General features: G+C 41.7%; 3 protein-coding genes across 5 annotated transcripts; 1 reads left to right on the forward strand and 2 right to left on the reverse strand.

The window, feature by feature from the left end:
• Positions 1-11447: 11447 nt before the first annotated feature.
• On the forward strand, positions 11448-13552 carry LOC119548222 (8-oxo-dGDP phosphatase NUDT18). Of its 2 annotated transcripts, none has more exons than XM_037855361.1 (3): positions 11448-12023; positions 12071-12334; positions 12419-13552. In XM_037855361.1, the coding sequence occupies exons 2-3, from the start codon at positions 12085-12087 to the stop codon at positions 13189-13191; spliced, it is 1023 nt and encodes a 340-aa protein (XP_037711289.1). In that variant the 5' UTR covers positions 11448-12023; positions 12071-12084; the 3' UTR covers positions 13192-13552. The 2 variants fall into 2 exon arrangements, with proteins under 2 accessions (XP_037711289.1, XP_037711298.1); XM_037855370.1 differs by having other exon boundaries at positions 12079-12334.
• Positions 13553-13728: 176 nt separating this feature from the next.
• On the reverse strand, positions 13729-17399 carry LOC119548237 (putative tricarboxylate transport protein, mitochondrial). Of its 2 annotated transcripts, none has more exons than XM_037855387.1 (3): positions 17328-17399; positions 14849-15199; positions 13729-14589 (listed from the first exon to the last, which is right to left on the reverse strand). In XM_037855387.1, exons 2-3 carry the CDS (start codon positions 15172-15174, stop codon positions 13962-13964), a joined length of 954 nt encoding a protein of 317 aa, XP_037711315.1. In that variant the 5' UTR covers positions 15175-15199; positions 17328-17399; the 3' UTR covers positions 13729-13961. The 2 variants fall into 2 exon arrangements, with proteins under 2 accessions (XP_037711315.1, XP_037711307.1); XM_037855379.1 differs by lacking the exon at positions 17328-17399 and adding an exon at positions 16289-16430.
• A 697-nt stretch (positions 17400-18096) lies between these two features.
• Positions 18097-21145, reverse strand: LOC119548253 (fatty acid-binding protein, muscle). The gene is made up of 3 exons (XM_037855400.1): positions 21076-21145; positions 18477-18748; positions 18097-18410 (listed from the first exon to the last, which is right to left on the reverse strand). The coding sequence occupies exons 1-3, from the start codon at positions 21143-21145 to the stop codon at positions 18360-18362; spliced, it is 393 nt and encodes a 130-aa protein (XP_037711328.1). The 3' UTR covers positions 18097-18359.
• Between the last annotated feature and the right edge of the window lie 247 nt (positions 21146-21392).

The following is a 21392-nucleotide window of genomic DNA, read 5'->3' on the forward strand; positions in this document are numbered from 1 at the left end:
CGTCCTGCCACCTCGCCTCGCCTCCTCACCGGGATCCTTCCTCCGATGCCGATTCCGATTCGTCTACCGGCTGAGCGTTGTGGGGCCTCCATGTCGAGTTTATCAGATGCACTGCTGGAAATTTACAACGCCACAGTCCGGCCGAGACAACGTGGCCGTTAATTCAATTCAGTGTAAGCCTCTTCGGCCCCTTGGATCCCCAGGATCCCTCGAAGTCCGCACCCCTGGTTTTTGGGGGCTATTATCCAATAACTAGAGAACGCGGCTAATCGCGTGAATAGTTTGGGCGGCGTAATTGATGTTTACGACAAAGCCCACCTCCATCACCCACCTACGGGTAACCAATTGCAAATATTCTGGCGGAAAATTTCCATTTCGTTGACTAGTTTTTGGTGGGGGGCGGGCCCGAACACCTGCTGGGTCCTTTCAACGATGCCTTGATTTAATGCATTTCATTGAGCAGCAACCGCCACGCCCACCTAACAAGTGCCCCTCCTCCTTTCCGTAACCCTCGTCCTACACAACAGCCATTCATTTAACCCCCCGCCGGCTAACTGGCCTCTCAAATACTTCCAGGCCGGCCACTTTGCATTCATTATTCAATTTGAGCCGCATTTAGATGCTAGCCTGATTAAGATCCCCATTGTGTCCGGGCTGGAGAAAGGTTGCCCGGAGAGAGAGGTGTCCAAGGAGAAGTCGATCGGACCGACCATAGAGAATAGGTCAGAGTGATGCCTCTGGCCGAGCGCATAAATAAACGATGAGATTCCCTTTGAGACGCCACCACAAACTGTCATCGCAACTGGCGGTTGATGGGTTGTTGGGTTGTTGGGCCGTGGACATGGGTATCGGTTGGAGATGGGCACTAGATACCAAATCCGACAGCGAATTGGACTCCGAATCCCGGGGAATCCGTATTGATTGACTCGCTCTGGTTCAGATTCGCATTTTAGGTGGATGTTTTTGGATGCACATGCACGAATGGAGCTGCGGACAGGCCCTGAATGATATTGATTAATGCAGTTAATGGCGAACCAAATGCAGTTGAGCGTCTATTAACCAAAGCCAAATCCAAACCCGTTTGGCTGCTTTAAATAAAAAAAACTCGTAAAAATAAACGCTGAGAGCTCCGATTTCTCGGTTGATTTGGTCTTTAGAACTCAGCAATTCCGTTTGCAGCCATTCTACTTCTCATTTATTTCCAGCAAAAGAGACTCAATGAATTTCCTATTCAAACTTGAAGCTGATTTATTTCCAGCTATTTTACTTTACTATTTAAGTCGATGCAGCAAAATCGAGAAATAGAGGAAAAATTATTAGCCAGTCCGTGAAGAACAAATAAATTAAGTTTCAAGCATTGGAGCAAATGTTGAGGAATGACAAAAATTCTGTTTATAAACTTAAAGCAGAAATAATAAATTTAAATCAAAGAATTGTGGTTGAAAATGTGGCATTTCATTAAAGTATTAAAGCAAACAAACTAAACATTATTTAAATTACGCATACGACCGGTTGGACAGTGACTTCAAAGAGAGTTTTTATAAGTGTTTACTTAGAGCTCTGTTAAATAATTTAAGGCTTATTTTATTACGTTATTTAATTACATTTCCTAAAAAAAACTTATTCAGGGGGTTGGGCAGTATTTTAGCAATGTTAAGATAAGTACTTATTACAGGACTATTTCAGATTTACGATTTTAACTAAGTAGAGGCCTACATAAAAATGAAATTCTAAATATAAAAGCCCTGCAAAACTGTTAGAAATTTCAGGAATGGCTAGTGCCTGATCAAAATGTTCCTCTGGTCTGGAAAAACACGATTGAATTTCACTCAAAGCTATTTAGTTATCGTGCCAAAATATTGAGAAATCCCGCACATTTCAATGGCGATTTCCACACGATCCGAGAGTTGAGTTGGTTCCCCGAAGTGCTTTCACTCGGACTTTCTCCACTGGTCGGCGATAGCATTTCATCTGCCCCCCGGAGGACGGGCTCCATTGGTCCCCGGATCCCCAACTTCCCCAACTTCCCCACTTACCACCCCGCTCCCACATATTTATGTGTCACATGGTCAGTTAAACTTGTGCATTGCCTCTTCCGCTCGGCTGTGTGTGTGTGTGTGTGGATGTGGATGTGGGTGTGTGGGATCTATTGATTTATGGCCGACACACACACAGCATACAAAGCACACCCAACACACCCACTAACTGCCAACTGATGAAGGAGCGAGATAGACTGAGTGGAAAAACAAAGAAAACTGCATGCGATAGTCTACAACAATATTTATTTATACTCGACACAATAATTAATTACTTTTCTTCATCCGTTTGTGCAAATAACCAAACTAACTAGGCGAGCAGTGCGTTTCGCAGCTGTAAGGCGACTAAGTGACTGCAACGGGTGATAATTGCTTGATAAATAATTCAATTTTCCTTGCCTCGTGGATTAGTTCAATTTCCCAAGCCAACTTCAGAGTGTGACGATTGCTAATGGACTTGGCATTGGCATAAAATAATATTAAATACGCTTGGCTATCAAAGAGCTATAGTGTGTTTAATGTATAATCAATAATCTGTGAAATGGACAATTTACCCTCAATTAATTATTAATTAGTTTGGCTAACCAAATTTGTCAGAGCTGTACGTTTAATAAACAATTATGTTCATAGGTTCATAGGCTTTTTCTGGGAACTGTATTATAATAATATTTATTGTAGTTTATATTTAAGCCAATCTTTTTTCGTTTCTTACTCGCTTTGATTGTTCTGGAAAATCCTTGAAAAGCATAAGTTAGTTTAATGTAAAATCAATCATTTTTGAAAATGTGATTTTATACTATATGTTTTGCTAGCCATAGCAATCGTTTAAAAATAGACTACTTAAGTCACAAACAAAATTGATTTAACATAGAAAAATCCATGGAAATCATATACCATATATCATTATTTACATTTATATTACATTTTATTGACACTGGTATCCAAAAGTAAGCAAACAAAAATGTAGTTCAAATTTTCTGCCAACCTAAATTTCCTTCTAAAACGCTTTGATTTTTCTGGAAAATCCTTGATGGAGAAAATTCATTGTGTTGATTCTTTAAACTCTAGTCGACAACAACACATGATTTGATGCGTAGCACTGTGATTTATAGTTTTCGCACGCACTGTATATGCAAATATAGTGGCCACTGCGAGTGCACTCGATAATCCCCTGCTTAGCCCCGCCCCGCCCCGGCCCCTTTTCCGCTTTTCCGGCTTTTCCGCCTCTCGAACTCAACACCCCGGAGGGCATTTACATAGATGGTTGAGCTGGGAGTTTTTGGCGGAGGGTCTGAACTGGACGACAACATTCAGCATTCAGCCGAGCATAAGCATCTGATATGCATCAAATCTAACTCAATTGCTGGACCGAAGAATAACCAGGAAATACTTGCGACTGGAGCCGAGGGAAAACTTTGGTTTTCTTTGTATGAGGAATCCTTTCGCCTTTTTCCTGGACCGTCCCTCCTGCCACTCCTCCTGGGGGCTGCGCCTAATGCCTGTTGTTCGGCTGGCTGATGTCCATCTCGAGTCGACATTTTCCTTTCATTTTCACAAGTGGCTCAGCTTGGCTTTTTATATTGGCATCCTGATTCAGCTGCTGGGTCCTGGGTCCTGGAACACCCAGTGAAAGGTGGTGGAATGCGAGATCCTGGCCCAAACTCCGCTTTGGCTTTCTATGCTAACAAAAACTCGTCATTCGTGTATTTACATAAGCCTAGACATACATATGTGAAGGTACATATGTATATATTTAAGGGAGAACAAACACACACAAGAGCAAATACATAGATGGCCATATAAAAATATGCACATGGCTGTCTCTGCTCAGTCAGTTGATTTCATGCCCTTGCCGAGTGTATTTAAATTCTATTCTGACGTTTGCTAGGAAGTGAACCATTCAATAAAGTTGGATAAATTTTCACACGGTAGAAGGGGCGAACATTTCTCATCGTATTCACACTGGCACTTTATATTTTAAAGATGCATGACGATCTTTACTTATACATTCCATGTAACTGTTGCTTTCCATAAAAAGATATTTTAGATATATGTTTAAAGTTAAAAGCTTTACTACTTTATATTTTTTAAAAAGAAAATTAATATATAGATAACTGGTTGAAATTCAAAAAAATCTTAATTTACCCATTTGATATTTTATAACTACCTGCTGGTTAGAGAAATGCCTTATCTATGGTAGCATAAATCCCCCCTAAGATATAGTAAAGTGCCTTGCTTTCAAAGACAAATGTTCTTCGCATGTCTTCTAGCATTCTCTCTAAATTCTATTAACAAAGCGCTTTCGAAAGGGTATTTAGGGATTCTCTAGGCGAATCCTTTTCACACATTCATCTGCTGTTGTTGTGGTTGTCGCTCCTGCGGCTGCTGCCTGTGTCTCTTCAAGATATTTGGCTAAAGGCTTTTAGGACAGCTCAGGACTCTTTCGGCTGTTAGTTGCCGCTTCCAGCGAACATAAAAATGCCCTTAAAAGCAACGGAGACAAACGAAGGACTCGGGAATTGAGGACCGGGGGGCGAATGTAGGGGAATAAAACGAAAACAGGCAAATATAAAACTTATACCGAAAAGGGATTGACGGATATAAATGGTGATATGACCTAAGGTCATTTGTATAAAATTAAGTTGAACATCATAAAAAAAACACAACAAATGACAAAACTTGCCCGCAGCCAAAAAGGAGGCGTGGCCGGCCCTTTAGGGGCCATAACGCCCCCCAGTTATTTCGGGGCTTAATCAAAAACTTCAATTCGATTTACAATAAGCCGGTCCGAGTGGCGTGGCCAAAAAACCGGAAGAGGAAAACTAAATTGCGATTCTTACTTTTCATTTTTTTCATTTTTTTCCGCTTTTCCGTTCGGTCTGCCCCCTTATTTTCCCTGCCATCTTTAATAAACATTTTTATGCCGTATGCTAATAAAGATTCTGCCTCTCGACAGTGTCTCTCTGTCTCTCTTCTGCTTTTTGGGCCCAGAGCTATTTGCCTTGGTTTCGAGCTCGGAACCAACCTACCATTCCACTTTTAATATCCAGCCACGTATGTCATGGCAAGGAACCATTAAACACAAAACACAACGGAAAAAGTTAAGTCTGGGGCGGTTAGGGGAAATTGTGGAAAGCGGGAAATGGGCAAAGGGAAAGGGAAAGGGGCGAAGGAAAAGCAAAGCAGCGAAAAAAATTATGCCCCAGACGCCGCTGAATTTTAAATGAGCCTTTATGGGCTTCATTTCAGCGTGTAAATTATCTCATTTGTCAGCAATTGCGCTGTGTGCGTGTGCCCCTCTGCCTGTGTGTGTGTATGGTCCTAGGACTATACAGGACTATACAGGACTATATATGGCTATATAGTTCCGCCCCGCACTGTACTGCCCCCCTGTACTCAGCCATTTGTAAAATGATTCAATGACGTCTCCTGGCATTTAATGAGATAAGCACTCGCTTGCCCCGATAAGATTGCGTGGCCTGGAATGCCGACGAAAGACAAAACGGGTCCCATATCGTATTTAAATATAGATGTCGTTCATCATACGAGGGGGTTGATTCATTAAATCCGAGCCTCTGCTTAAATTACAGCCCAACCGAGGCAGCCACTTTTCTTAGGGGGATTAACCTTGCCGGTTTCTTTTTATTCGCAGGGAAGTTTCACAATTACCAAACGGCTCATTTCAGAAAAAAGTTCCCTTATAAACCACTTAGGTGTGACAGACAGCCATCTTAACATCTTTCCCGTAAACCAAAAGTACCTTGTAAACTGACAAGTGCAGACGGCTTTTGTGCAGCTTACAAGCTACTTTTGACTTAAATCGCTCAATGTGTTACTGCTCATTTGGATTTCTGGTTTTTCCAAACTATAGGTACTCATATTTGGTGTGGGTGTTTCTTAAAAAAGCGGGTTCTTATGGTTTTACATTTTATATAATTATTCTATTATCCGTAAAGAGGTACTTACAAAAACATTTTTAAAGTCCAGTAAAAAGTAAAAAGTTTTCTTTTAAGTTAGACCTGAAAATTGCTTAAAAGTGTCAATTGTTATTTAAAATCGCTATTACCATATAATAATAATAATTATGAATTTAAAAGCTCCATTTCCTTAGTATTTCTGAAGTCCGAAAGTTTATAATAAATTTAGTTTATTAAATTCTTAACTTAATTAAGAAATAACTGGGTTCCATCTGTACATTTGTATATTTTAATTGATGCTTATTGAAAACCGCTTTTATCGTATTATGGTGGTTTTTATAGTGGATTTCAAAGTGGTTATTTCCATAAGTTCGGGATTACAACATATTAACGAAAAACCGCAACAAAATACTCTCGCCGGCCTTGATAATCTTGTTATGATAATTGAAACAATCAAATGCAAATGAATTCTTGTTTGACTTTTGGCCGAGAGTGCAGACTGTCCGGATCTGATTACCGACTATCTAAAAGTCAAAACTTTCGGTTGGCAAGTGGACGAGTGGGACCGAAACAGCCGACCCGCTGATTGCATGTCGCCTTGGGAAAGCTGAAAATCGTGTTTCCGTTTTCCCTCGGCCAAAAGCGACTTTAATGGCAGCTCAAGTGGCGAGCGAGAGGAACTTTTTTGTTGGTTATAGTTTGTTTTTTGTATTTTTTCTGTTTTTTTTTGGAGGTAAAAAATTGGAGAGCTTTGGCAGAAAGAAAAGAGGTGTTCAAAAGGATGAGGACACTGCCTTTCTGCATTGATGATGCTGCAGGTTTTCCTCGTATTCGCAATCGATGATGTGAGTTCCCGAATTTTATGGGACAGCCTTCGCACACTCACACACCACCATATATCCATATATGGTAAAAATATATATTCGCTTGAACCGAGATGGAGAAAGAGGAGGGGTGGGAGAAAGGCCCAGAGAACCAGAGAGCCAGAGTTACGGACATGTCGGGCCGGAGACCCAGACCCACCTTTTGACAAGGGCATAATTAAAGCATAACAGCAACAAAAACCAGAGTGGGCGGGGGCATAGGATCCGGATCCGCCCCATCCCCCGCCCCCCCTCTTGGTCCGCGGCGAAAACCCACGAACTACGGGGTGAAAACAGGTTGTTACTTCCTTGCAAACAAGGTTCCGTTACCGTTATGTATACGGCCACATCTACATCTGCATATATATGCATGTCGGCGAGTGTACGTGTGTTGGAGCACAGTTTCGGAAAAAATAATAGCGCTGCAAATGAACATTTTATTATCACACCACCGGTGCGCGCACTTAAGGGTTTTCGGGCAGGGTAATATAGACATAAATAATTAATTATGTTTCCTTATGAACGATAATATTACAAGGCCTACACTGCATAGAAGCAGGGCAACTACATTTTAGGGACAGCTGTATATCTATTTAATATCTTTTGTTCGAAAACATGACAAATCAATTAGGAAAGCTACGGAGTTATTAGAAAAAATATTATTATCAATAATATAAATATTTTCACGTTTTTAAGGATAGATATTAAGTTATTATTGGTTAACAAAGCACAATTATAAAAAAGGTAACGAATTTAAAAAATAATATAATAATAATGTAATATAATATATTATATAATAATATAACACTAGTCTAACGTAATAATAAATAAATAGAATAAGCTTTTTAACTTAAAGTAGAGTACAACTTTAAGATATAAAAAGTTCATATTATAAGCTAATAAAGAACAGTACATACCCATATCAAACTTGGGCTATAACCATTTCTCAGAAGAAGAGACTTAAGGCAAACTTTCAGTTATAGAATCGCTTATATGAGTATCTCTTGGCTTGATAGCCACTTCAACTGGTTTCGACTTACACAGACTTTGAATTAGAAAAGTTTCCGCCATGGAAGTTCGACTGTATTTAAGTGCAATTTCTCGATTGCTATTTGGCTGACCGCACCTGTGGTCGCAGATGTACATCCGTATGTTTGTTGCTGTGAGCTTGGCTTGGCGTATAAAAGAAAGCACGTTATTGCCAATTTAACTTACATTGTGCATGTGTCTTTAAACAAAGATTTATGTACCCACTTGCATGCGAGACTCGAGGAGCACCAGACCCGCGATTCTTGTGTAGCATACATTTGAGGGCGAGTTTTGGGTAGGTTGGTCTGGGTTGTGTCGGGTTCTGTTGGGTTCGTAGTGCTGGGGTCAGGTGTGCGGGCAATAACTCGCTATAGATGGGTACGTGTGGGGTGCCCACTTAAATCAGCATAATGATATGCACTTATTGTTGTGGCAAATTTGCTGCGGAAGTACTGCGAAAACCGCACAGGATGGGCCCAAGAAAGGGAGGAAACGCCAGGACCGGAGGTTTCTAATCCTGGGAATTCTGGCGGTCCTGACAATCCCGAGGGGTGAGCTCACCTTGCCCCTCAACCGCATGTCGATGTCGATTTCTTCATTTGCCTAATACGAGTCGACGCCATCATTAATCTAAAATATGGCTCACACACACGCACCCACGCATGGCGTGCATGTAATTATGCTGGAAACAGTGGCGTGGAAAAGGGGGCCCTAGGAATGCTGGGCTGAAGGAGGGGGATGGCGTTTCCCACCACAGAGACACACATTTGCGTAAGCCTTGTTAATCGTGACAAAAGCTTATTGCGGGTTATTTGGACTACTTGTTTCGCATCCGGCGTTGGCACAACGAAAATCAACATTGCCACATGTAAATACATATTCGCCTATACGTATATATATTCCCAGTGCATATGTCTGCGCACAGAGAAACAAAAAGCGAGTATTTCGTACGAAAAGCGGTTACACGCAGTCAGGATTTGATTTCATGTTCGCATGATTAAGGATTTTATGTCAGGCCGGCAGAATGTTTCAAATAAAGGGCTTATGAATTTGTAAAGCGGTCTGAAGCATAATGCTCATTACGGATATTTGGCTTTATGTCAGGATCTGGCAAGGACAAAATATGGCTGACAGCCAGATAATATTGCATAAGTATATTACTTCCGCTTCCTATTACAAAGTATGTGGTATGTATGATGAGTATGCCTAATTGTAAAGGTATTAAACAGAAATTGATTGAGTGCAGGAAAATTATATTTTTATTTATATATGTAGAAAGTAGGTACCATACTATACAATTTTTATCATTACATGTTTTCTAAAAACCAAGTTTTATACATTCCAAACTTAAAGACTATTTTATAAGAAAAGGAAGGTTACTGTAGGATTAATGCACATGATATTCCTTAACATAAAAACTTGAGTTATAATTTAAGGTAATTTAAAATTTAGTGAGATAAATATTTATGTGTTCCTAACATCCAAAAAAAAATTTTAAAATTGTTTTAACTTTAACAACCTTTTTCTGGCAGTGCAGAGTTATGTGTGCGTATTGGCCTGTCGGTTGGGCCTGTCATCTAAGAGGGGAGCCTGCCAAGGAGCGGGAAAGCAGCTCGCGTCACTTGCACACATAATAAACATTTTAAACATTATTCTCGTGTTAAGCAGCTTCTTGGATTGGCGCTGCCGTTGTTGCCATGGCGCTGCTGCTGTTTCTGCTCCTGTTTCTGCTGCTTTCTGCTGCCGTTCGTTTTCGGTGAAATTTACGGGTTTCAACGAATAATGGTGCATGTGGGAAATGAACGTTTTGTGTTCGCTTTCGCCTGTCATCATACGGCCACGCAGCAGAATCCGCTCGCACAAACACTGGCACATTCCGAAACACTCGCCACTTTATCAGCATTTTACTTTAGCCGTTATTACCAGAGATCCACTCACAGTACATTAGCACACCCACCCACACAAAACGCAAACGAACCCATCCCACACCCAGAAATTCTAACAAGCAAACGCCATCACTACATCCGAGTCCTCACGCATGTATGTAAGTCTCTGCGAGGTTGCGACTCTCCAAGGAAATTAAAAAACAACTAAAACAAATTAACAATATAATGACAAAAGTCTTATGTGAACTGTGGCCAAGGAGGGGATGGGAATGTGGAGGAGAAAGCAGCTGAAGTAGGCCTAAGTGGAAGCGAAGTAATGGAAAAGCACGGCGAGAAATATTGTTATCATATTTTCATTATCCTCGCTTCATCAAATAACCATATTATACAGAAATATGACATTATATAATAATATTGCAGAGAATCGAAATCTTTATCTTTTTATTTTTAGTAACTTTAAATAAAAATACTTTTAGTTTAAAGCTTGTTTATGGGTGTGGCACACAAATCAAAAGAGTTTTTAAATCAATTTTAATTGTCATTTAAGGTGTCTAAATGTATGCAGTCAGTAAAGGAAAGTCTTTCTGAATGAATAAAGGAGTATAAATAAATTGTTGTTTGCTTAGACACCCAAATGAAACTTTAAAGCTTGTTTATGGGTGTGCCACACAAATCAAAAGAGGTTTTTTTAAATCAAGTTTAATTGTCATTTAAGGTGTCTAAATTTAAGCAGTCAGTAAAGTAATGTCTTTCTGAATGAATGAAGGAATATAAATAAATTGTTGTTTGTTTAGACACCCAAATGAAATTTTAAAGTGATTTCAAAACCCCAGAGATTTGTGTATCACCACCGAATACATATATATACGATGTTTTGTATTACAATTCCGTATTTCTGTAGTTCTTGAAATTTCAACTAATTGATTTAAACACTTTGAGTTGGCGCTGCTCCCGAGCCCAAGTCATTCATAAATTATTACATTTTCGTTTGAATATTTTTGCGGTGTAGGCAAAACTCAAGACCCTGGATTCGGTCTCGCAGCTAAATGGCAAATCAAGCATTTGCACAAAATTGAATTACCTACGCAGGCAGCCGCGTTTGCAGGCCCATTACCAGTAGTCGAAACACCACATCCCCCCGGAATCGAAACCACCACCCAATGGGTGGTACGCCCACGTTAAGTATACGCCATGGATTCGGGGCAATTGGCACTTTTGCAATGGCAACCGGGAATGGCAACAGCAATGCTTTTAATGATGATCGATTTGGGTAAACAATGAAATTTCCGCATTCAAATTTTATTGCTGGCAATCAGCGAGGCTTCCTGCTCACAAACGCAACGCACACAGGCGTCTGTCCATATGCCGGATGGGATATGGGATTTGGGATATTTATAAACGATACGCTTTAATATTAATCTACGGCGCAACGCCTGTTTGCTGTTTGTCGGCTAAATTCGCAGTGAAATTGAATGATGCATGTCGTCATTGAAATTAGCATATAACATGTACATTATCGCATTGTTGGCGCAACAACAGGCTGAGCAAACAAGTCAAGTGTTTGTGGTTAATGAAATGTTTATAACAGTTCGGGTTGAATGATATTTAAATTTAGCCAGTGGGACCAGGCTGGCTGTTTAATACCAGACGGGAAAAGGCGTTATCAGGTATTTCCCACCCATGGTCATACTAACGAAGGTAAACAAATCGCAGAGTTGCCAGATCGGCCAGTGACCACACTCCTTCGTATTTACTAACAAAATTTCCTGTTCTCGGCCGTTCTTGCAAATCAATTAAATTAGGCCTTAAATGACAGTGCAATAAACAAGTGTGCAATAGCAATAATCACCGATCGATAAACGGAGCTCGCTTGCCAAGAAGAACGGCGAACAGCTGGCGCAGACGGAGACACATTCCAATGCACTTTCTCCCGAAGAAAACCCGTCGAGCGGCTTATTTGACATCCATTTCGATATCAATACAGAGAAATAGAGAGAAATAGCGAGAAATAGAGGCCACAGCACCTGTGTTGCTCTGTAGCGACAGCAAGAACAACAAAAAACAAGTCGATTGCCATCGTCTTGGCCATTTTATTGGGCTTTATAGCCCGCAGTCAGTCACATACCGCCCGTTCTCGAGTTCGCCACGATTCTTAAAGCGTTTTTCAGTTTGCAGAGCACTCCCAAGAATTCGTAATTTGCATATATAGAACCGGAGATATATGCAGAGATTCCGACTGGGCGTAGCATGTTCAACGAACTGAGTCAGCCGCCTTGAAATTCTGCGCTAAAAGTGAGTATTACCAGTTGTGTACCGAATTTCTAATCATCATCATTTAGCAAAACAGGCTAGGATGGCTTCGATTGTGGAGAAAGTCCGTCGCGTCTTGGACGCCAAAGATCTGGGCGACATCACAACGGAGCTGTGTGACTTTTCGTTAAAAGAACAGAATGCCACCGCCGAGGCCCAAGGAGTACAGCCCTCATCAGCCTCCGATTTTGTGCCCATTCTTGGCCAGACAGTCACCTACATTGTGGCCTGTGTGCTGATCAACGAGCACGACGAGCTGCTCATGATCGAGGAGGCCAAACAGAGCTGTGCAGGTGAGGAGGGTATTCCGAGACCCAAATACCACATACCCAAAACCACACCTCTAGAACCCGCTAACGTTGCACTCTATTGACCAGGCAAGTGGTACTTACCCGCCGGCCGCATGGAGCGGGGCGAGTCCATCACGGAGGCAGCCGCCCGGGAAGTCTTCGAGGAGACCGGTCTGAATGCCGAGCTGACCACTTTACTTGCCGTAGAGGCGGCTGGTGGCTCTTGGTTCCGCTTCGTGCTCACTGGACGCATCACGGGCGGGCGACTCAAAACGCCAGCGGACGCAGATGCCGAGTCCATCCAGGCGAGATGGGTGCGTAACCCCAAGGAGGTACCTCTCCGGGCCAACGATATACTCAACATCATTGACATCGGTCGAGCCTACCACCAGGGGCACAAAGTTGCGGCTAGCCCTTCTCCCTGGCACGGCAACATACTGCCCACACGATATTCCCACAAGCGGAACTATCTGCGAGTTCTGGCCGTGGCTAGGAAGCGGGCTCACAACTCTCTGAACATCCTGGTAAGCGAGAAGAATGCTCACCACTTCCCCACTGTAGAACTGCATCCGAATCGGAGCTTGCACTCTACGCTGCGCAAGTTTATGATTGAAATTTTTGGCGCGGAACTGCCACAGCATAGACCACATGGGTTACTTAGTGTTGAACACTCGCCTTCGGAGCAGGAGAACAAAGATGGTATATGCCTGAACCTGCTGGTGGCTTTCCGACCGCCACTGGAGGAAATCTCCCTAATCGGCAAGTGCATTTGGCAGGAGCTAGGCGCACCACTCGATGAGATGTTAGGACGCATTGTCAGCAGCAAGAACGCCTCCATTCCGCTTAACGTTGTGCGTTAAACGCCTTATAGTTTAAAACTAGAGTAATCTGTCCTAATCTATGGTGCAAGCAATCTATCCGTTATTAGTTGCAATTAAAGATAACCCTAACAGATGTCTGCCAGATATCCGACTGTTATGCAATCATGTTTCCATTCTACGGTGCTAAAATTTGATTGCGTAGGTTAGTCTCGAGCTAACGTACGCTAATCGTCATTAAATGTCTAGAAGATATGCCTACTACCAAACAAACCCGCTTCCGTTTCTTGGTGAAAGATCTAATCTAAAGAATTACTTGTTTGTCCTAGCCTAATATATCTTTAGCGAGTTACAAAGAAAACTTTACTATTATATAGTACCAATTAAAATATTCATTTTTTGATACGAGAATTTGTTGTTCTTAGTCCATTAACTGAGTGGATTTATTGCGAGTTTAATAAACATGTCGGAGACCAATAAATTTGATCTAAAATGATAATCCTGTTTGCTCTAAAAAACAAACACATTCTTCGTTGGAAACCAACATCTTAACGTAGCCTTGTACTTAAAAAACACATATTTAAACAGATATTTCAGATTTAATGCAATATTTAAAACAAGCTGTATAATTTCTATAGCTATATACCCACAATGGGTATACATGTGTATAAAATGCTTTCTTGGAATATGTCACGGAACTAGAAACTATTGCAACAGCCGACTAGGTCAATGGATATAGAGAAAGAAATGCACATTTGGGCTTTGGGGAGAGGGGGAACTAAGTAACTAAGTCGCAAGACCGCCCGCTGCGGTTACACCCACACCTTGTTGAACAGATCCATGAAGGAGTCGTAGATCATGAAGGTGATGGCCACATCCAGGCACACGCGTCCCAATCGAGGCACAGTTCCCTTGTAGAAGGCGGCGGGTCCCTCGTTCTTCAGGATCTGCAGCGCACAATGGGCCGTGTTCTTGTATTTAGAGGCCTCCAGGCCCTGCATCCTCGTCTTTACCACATCCAGAGGTGTGTTACCGAACACAGAGGCTGCTCCGGCAATGGCTCCGAAAGCTCCCACCACCAACTTGGGCACAGGCTTGGTGTGATCGTCGCCCTTGTACAAGTCCTTCAGTGACTCCAGTACGAAGAAGCGGATCGCCTGGTTGGATCCCTGCTTCAGGATGGTGGCCGTAAGGCCCTTGTAAACACCAGAGACGCCCTCCGCCTTGATGATCTGGCCCACTCCGTGAGCGAAACCCTTGAACTTGGGATTGGCGCTACGCTGGTCATTGATGAACTTCACCTTGATGGTCTCCATTGGGGTAACTGCAAGGATGGCCTCGCAGACGCCGGCGCCCAAACCGCAGAGCAACTTTCCGGAGCTGCTCAGCTGTCCTCGGGAGTCCACAGCGTTCGACTTCAGGAATTCGAAGGAACCGAACCTGGAAATATAAAGCATTAGAGATGAAGGTAAAGTATGTTTTTTATATAATTAAGAATAGGTACTGAAATTTTTTCAAACTTTTTTTGAGTAAACAAGTTTATTCTTAGCATGGGATTTTAAGAAATGTATTTCCCAAATAGTGCCGTGATTTTGAGAGCCTCTTCATAATAATATATATTGCAGAATGTAAAAAAAATTGGTGTTTACTAGTTATACTTGATTTTGTAGAATACAAAGAAATTTTAATGGGAATTTACCTTGCCGCTGACTTGGGAATGCTGCCATAGAGAAGGACACTGAGACCGCGGTAAAGACCCAGGAATCCTCGCTGCTGTACCGTCTTCTTGACGCAGTCGAAGATGCCGTTGTACTTCTTGCCGGCTCCCTTCTCGTCCAGCTGCAGCTGTGTCTTCACATACTCGGTGGGATAGGTGATGCAGATCTCGATGCCGCCCGTAATGCCACCGGCGACAATGCCCTTGAGACCCACCTGTCCACCGGCTGGAGCCGCAGCACCGGTCTCCGACATCCAAGGACGTCGGCGGTACGGACTGACCAGAGCCGAGATGCCCGAACGATCCATGCTGACTGGGCTGGTGGGAAGTTAGCTGGGGAAAGAAATAAAATCATTGTACTAGGTGGAAAAGTAGTTTTCGCTTTCCCCTGGACTCCTGCTGATTTCTGTTCAATTGAGAGTTATTTATATACCATTGTTGCTGGCGGATCAACAAAAATAGACTACTTTTGCGTGGGTGCGGGGGTTTCAAAATATACACTGAGATTTAAGTTAGTACGGAATAGTAGAAGATACATTCCATGGTCATATAGCTTTTGTTTTGATGTTTGTGTCTAATATAAGTTCTATTTATGGATTTGAAAATAGTTTTTGTTTATGTAAAATACGCAATTACGTCCTCATAGTATCGAATTGAATCGGCGAAGAAAAGTTGATGTCTAAATTGCAATTGCAATCGTGAATGGCGCCTCTGTACCAATATTGACCTTAATTTCCGTATCAAATGTTTGTCCAAGTGCAATTCTGCCTTAGTTATGCAATTCTCTAAGGGGAATGGGATACATAATAAAAGGGCAGATGTTCCATAAATTCCACTTCAGCGGTAATAATCAGTGGTATCATCATTGGTAGTTTCCATTAGTGTAATCAATAGCTCTCTCTCTTCCCTCTACACGTAATCATTTATCGCCCGAAAATTTAACCTTGAGGACAGGGTTCAAAACAAACTGGGAACGAAGAGTCGACAAACCAACACAAACACTAGCCAAATGTTAGCAAATCTCAATAGTGATTGCTTAAGATCTGGTGATATGGTCAATGTCTGGTGGTTTGAGTGGGAACGGTACTATATCAGCAGGCTCGTTGGATTCGCTCTTTGCACTTGACAAATTGTACTGTTTCAGAGCGATTACATAAGTTTCGCATGACCATAAATAGTAATCGCAAATTTAAGTTCATAATTATTCATATCCGTATCGGTCTGGAAATCTGGATAAACATAAACAATGCCTACTGATAAGTCGGCACTGGAAAGTGCCTAACGACTTCCACGCACACACAAGCGTGTTGATTAAACCCACTTCCACACACACTGACTCACAAAACCCACTTTTCTTGCAAACGTTGCACTTAATTTTTACTTGTGGAGCATGCTTTTGAATTTTATTCTCTTACTACTCACATTAGAATGCAAAAAACCGAAATAATTAAATTTTTGGAATGCCCAGCAGCGGAAAAGAGAAGGCGACAGAGAGCTCGGCGATCGTGGACAGCGGTTGAATCTCAACTGATCGGCGCTACGAAAAAATTCCATTTTCCAATCGACGAGCTAAAGCTTATACTACAGTGCTCCCCATAAATCGAGTACAGTGATCCCTCTGATAAGTAAACTACGGGTAATGTGGGACACTCTTGGGGAAAGTCAACCAATTTTAAAATCTGATAACCTTTCAATATTTTCGATTTAGACCATTTGCTGATACAGGGAAAAAATTCGCTAGAGCGGAGCACTCAGCTTTTATCAGTTTAGTTTTACATGAGAGCACTGTAGTTCCAATGGTCGGCGTTTTGTAAACAACGGTCTCTCCATGGAGCGGGATCCACTCTCCCCTCGCTCAATAATTAACACGGAAAAAAATTTTATATTTTCTAGAACCGATGGTGTATTGAAAACTATTCTAGATATTGCCTATATTCAATTCGGCAAATAGGAACTGGTGTATGATTTTCTAAGGTAAAATAATCTTTAAATTTTGATTATTTCATGAAGATCACTCAAAAATCTTTCAGATTCAAGTAAATACGTTTTTTTTTCTGTGCAGAGAGTGGGGTAGAGCATGCCCCAAAGTAACGGCTATGGCGTGATACTGCCTTTTTTATTGGAACCGCACGGAAGATCTCTCTCTAATCGGAAACCCGTTTGGCCAGCAACAACAAACTGGACAAAGCTTTCGGACTGGAAAGCTCCACCAAGAACAATAACAAGAACCTTTGACTTTGTATTTTTGAATCCGAGAACGCCACAAAGTAGACCAACTTTTTTTCCACAGCGATTACACAATGAGTTCACACACACAACGCGCTTAGTTTACGCACACCCACGCGACGGTTATATCCAGGTTATCAGTCCATTTTAGTGCTACAATATCATATCGATAATGGTGCTTTCGTTTTTAATTTATAACGCCTAATTGGCCAACTCCAAAATGTTTACTATTTACCGAATGACGCAACTAAGAATCATGTGGATAGGATACACGTATTTCTAACGCTGCCGGCAAACCGTGAGTGTTAACCAAAAACCCGGCGGAAAGTGTGGCCGTGCTGCTAACTCTCCGTTGATAAGAACTGCGCCTGCGCCAGCCCCCCAATTCCCAAAGATGCCACCCACACTTGTGGGACGCACTCAACAGACCCACTCACAACACAAAAGCCTCAACAGTGCAGTATTTCATTCTCAATTAGCCAGAAAGACTGAGTTCGCGAATGAGACGCAGCGGAAACGCGTGGGAGGAACTTCCTAAAAGTAAGGTTTAAACATCCATTCAAACTTATATCATTCCATACGCACAGTAGAACTTCTATAAATGATACGTAAGGTAAAGAACACACTGGCTTTAAACTAATGTTATTATACTTGTACTAAGTTAATGTTTATCGATGTAGTTTATGTATTATAACCCTACATCCATATGTTAGCTAAATTTATTTAAACTAGCAAACAAAAATATTACTATGATCACTCCGAACTGTATTGCTATTTCACTAGCTACCTTACTACCTTACTTTTCATGAAGATAATAAGAACACTCGATTTGTATACTCACAAGTGGACAATCAGGGGGATGGTTGGGAATACGAAGAATTTACAAGTATAAAAATAAACATTAACATAATTTTGATTGGTGCGGCTAAGCACCTCGTACGTGTAAAACCTTTAAAACCCCCTTATATCAAACTCAAAGTGCTGAGTAAAACAAAGACCAGAAATTTTAAAGCACTTCAGTGTTGTAGTTTATTCAAATGCGTTTGGAAATTGGTCCCCCTAGAGAGAGGGGTAATCTCTATCTCACCTACACCGAATGCGGGTGTACGGGTGCGATTATAAATTAACATAATGCTGAGCGTGCAGTTCCTTTTGGTTTAGTTTAGTTCACTGTTAGTCAATAACAATAGTGGCTATCTGAGTTAGTTGCAATGCATGTAGTCGTTTGGTTATAGTTATAGATCAGTCGTGGACAGCTGCCGATCTCTTAGACGGCCTTGTAGACGCGCACGCACTTCACGGCTCCGATGGTGAGGGTCTGTGGCGGAGGGAGTGGATAAGTTAGGTGAGGGTGGTGATGATATAGGCAATAGAATGTTCTTACGGTGATCAGCTCATCGTCGTTGAACTCGCGGACGATGGTGGTGGGCTTGTCGCCCTTCTGTTCCTGCGTCAGCTTGTTGCCATCCAGGGTGATGATGCTCTTGACTTTGCGTCCGTCCAGGGTCTCCTCGTCGAACTCATCGCCCAGCTTGAAGCTGATGGCCGACGTCTTGAAGGTGGAGGTGGTGGTCAGGGTGTAGGTATCACCCTCCAAGGTCACCTCCACAGTGGGGCTCAGGCTGTTGCCCATCTTGCGCGTCACCAGACCAACGCCTGCAAGTGGAAGAATGAAAAAAAATGTTCAGAAATCAGTAAAACTAATGGGATGGGAAAGTAAAGAAATCAAAAATCGGAATGAAAGATGAATTATGAGCAGACTGCACATAATTGAATTAGCCCAACAAAGTTGGGGACCCCAAAGCGGTCACAATGCAAATCATATCATATTTAATTAAAAATAATAAAGCCGAGTCATGAAGTTCCCTGCAGACTCAGTCGGAACGTCAAAAGTCGTGCTCAAGGTTAACGAACAATGCGGGTCGTCGTCTCCTCCGCAGCCTCCGGGCTTATCAATTGGCAAGCCCCTCTATATATAGATCGAGCGGGACAACACCTTATCTCAGCGCTGCATCCCATATATGTATGTATATAGATGTGAACATGTCATTTACAAAGTATATGCTATATTCGCGGTCAATACCTAAGTACTTTATCTTTGAACATTGTGCCTTGTTACTAATTTATGTTCTATAAAGTAATTCAAGTGGGTAATGACCAGTCACTCCAATTTTAAAATCGTAAAATGTTCAAGTGCTGATAGTTACAAAGAATAACAAGGGTAATAACGTAATCGAAAGATTAGGTGAATCTATTATTAAAAGATTACCATTTAAAATAATCATTCAATCGTGTTAAAATAATTACTAGCATTTGATTCTCTATTTTATAGTATTCATAATTTCTGATAATTATATATACTTATATACTTTGCATATGAAATCATTTCTATTCAGACTCAGCTCCGCCCTTTTTTTCTCAAATAACACTTGCATTTTATTTTTATTGGACTTGAATTGTGTGATACATTATGGCAATGAAAACAGAAACAAAACATGAATCACTACTTGTGTTCTAAATACAGAAACACATTTCAGAGAAAAAGCACGTAGGACTTTCTTATGCGATCTGACCTTTATTACATCGAATCTGGAACAATGTTCAGCCATCAAGGGGGGCCCAATCAATTATGTTCAATTATGTATGGACCAGATATACTCCACCACAAGCTTGTACTTTTGTCAAGTCACATCGAGTCAAGTGTCAACTGACGTCGCGCGATAAGTTTCCAAGTTCCCACTCATGGGAACCCAGCAACTGTACCAGAGATCGATTTATATGCATCGTATATGACAGGAGAACCTTGAATAGATTAGACCGGGCTGCAATTGCGAACTGTGGTCTATGATAGGGCTGCCTGCCCAAAGTGCAAAGTCCGTAATCGCGCCTAATTATCGTGCTCATTGGCACATATGTAAGGCATATAGTTTATCGCATTTATATACGACAGCTGATAACTGCTGCGAGGCCCCAACGACAGGTTCAATTGGATTTGTTTGGGTTTGAAAATTGAGAAGTACGTGGCTCTGGGACCAAGTCTAGCATTAAAATTGAAACCGCAAAGTATAGGGTAAAAGTTCTGGTGAACTGGGGGGTCTTGTAAATGAATCCGGGCCTCAAAGCGGCGCGCCATCTCCGATTTCTAAATGTATCCCATCGCCATGACGCGTCCTTCAAGAGGCGTCTAGACAGGAACAGAAACTATTGTTCGATCTTATGGTATAACACCCATTTTATAAGAAATATTTTAAGCAGTAAAATAATCTTTCTTTGTTTTTAGTATAGTCTACTAGCTAGGCCAAAAGATCGCAGCTATAAAGCTTGTAGTCCAGTACAAAGTTCAGTGAGAAACTTTCCCCCAAAATCTAGTACACAAATATTATACGACACCTGTCGCAAAAGCTAATTACATAAAGATGATGGCCGGGTCCCATGGAAAACAGACAGAAGTGACTCAAAAAGGGGAGCAAAGTTCAGACCCCACACTTAATTAGTTTTTGGGTTTATGGCTCTAGCAGATAAGCTTTAACGGAGTTTATGCCTTTTGCACTCGGATTCGCAACTGTAAAATTGAAAAAGGAGGTGAGGATGTCCACGTTTTTTTTGCAGCTTGTGCATCTCTTTTTATTTGCTCCTGCTCTTTACATATTGATTTTCATCTCACACACATAAGGAGATTTAAACAAGGGCGGATTTGCAGTAGAATTTAGGGGGTACTTTTCAAGTGCAGCGAATCTGAACAATGGAATTCGTTCATAATATGTTGTTTCCTATTCTGCACTTTTTCATTCGAAGCGAGGAAACTACCATCCCCCTGACGACCCCCGAGTTTTTTGCACACTATTGCGAAAAATGCCGGCCGGTCGATTTCGGTGGCGTGTTTTCGGCTTTTTCTCTCCCTCCTCTCTTTTAGGCACTTTTTTTTGGAATTCTAATCTATTTTTACCGCATTGCGGATTGGTGTTTTGGTTCTGGACACTTACCCAACTCCTTCATGTACTCATCGAAGTTCTCGGACTTGTCCAGCTTGTACTTCTTGCCAACGAAAGACATTTTTGGGGATTGGATTTAATCTGGTGATTTAAACAAGATGTTCACTACTTGAAAGTTTTCGGAGCGAATAAAAAGCTTCGCCTCGCGCCGGCTCTTTTATACGCTCGCTTCGCGGTGCGGCATTGCCAGATGCGAAGTAAATTTCTCTCTCTCTCTTTATCTCGCTCGGTGTTGCGCGGCTTTTGAATTTCTTTTGGTTTGTTTGATTGATTCTTTGGATGCTTGTCTTGCGAGAATAAGCGGAAAC

This window comes from Drosophila subpulchrella, chromosome 3R (genome assembly GCF_014743375.2).
Source record: "Drosophila subpulchrella strain 33 F10 #4 breed RU33 chromosome 3R, RU_Dsub_v1.1 Primary Assembly, whole genome shotgun sequence".
Lineage (NCBI taxonomy): Eukaryota > Metazoa > Arthropoda > Insecta > Diptera > Drosophilidae > Drosophila > Drosophila subpulchrella.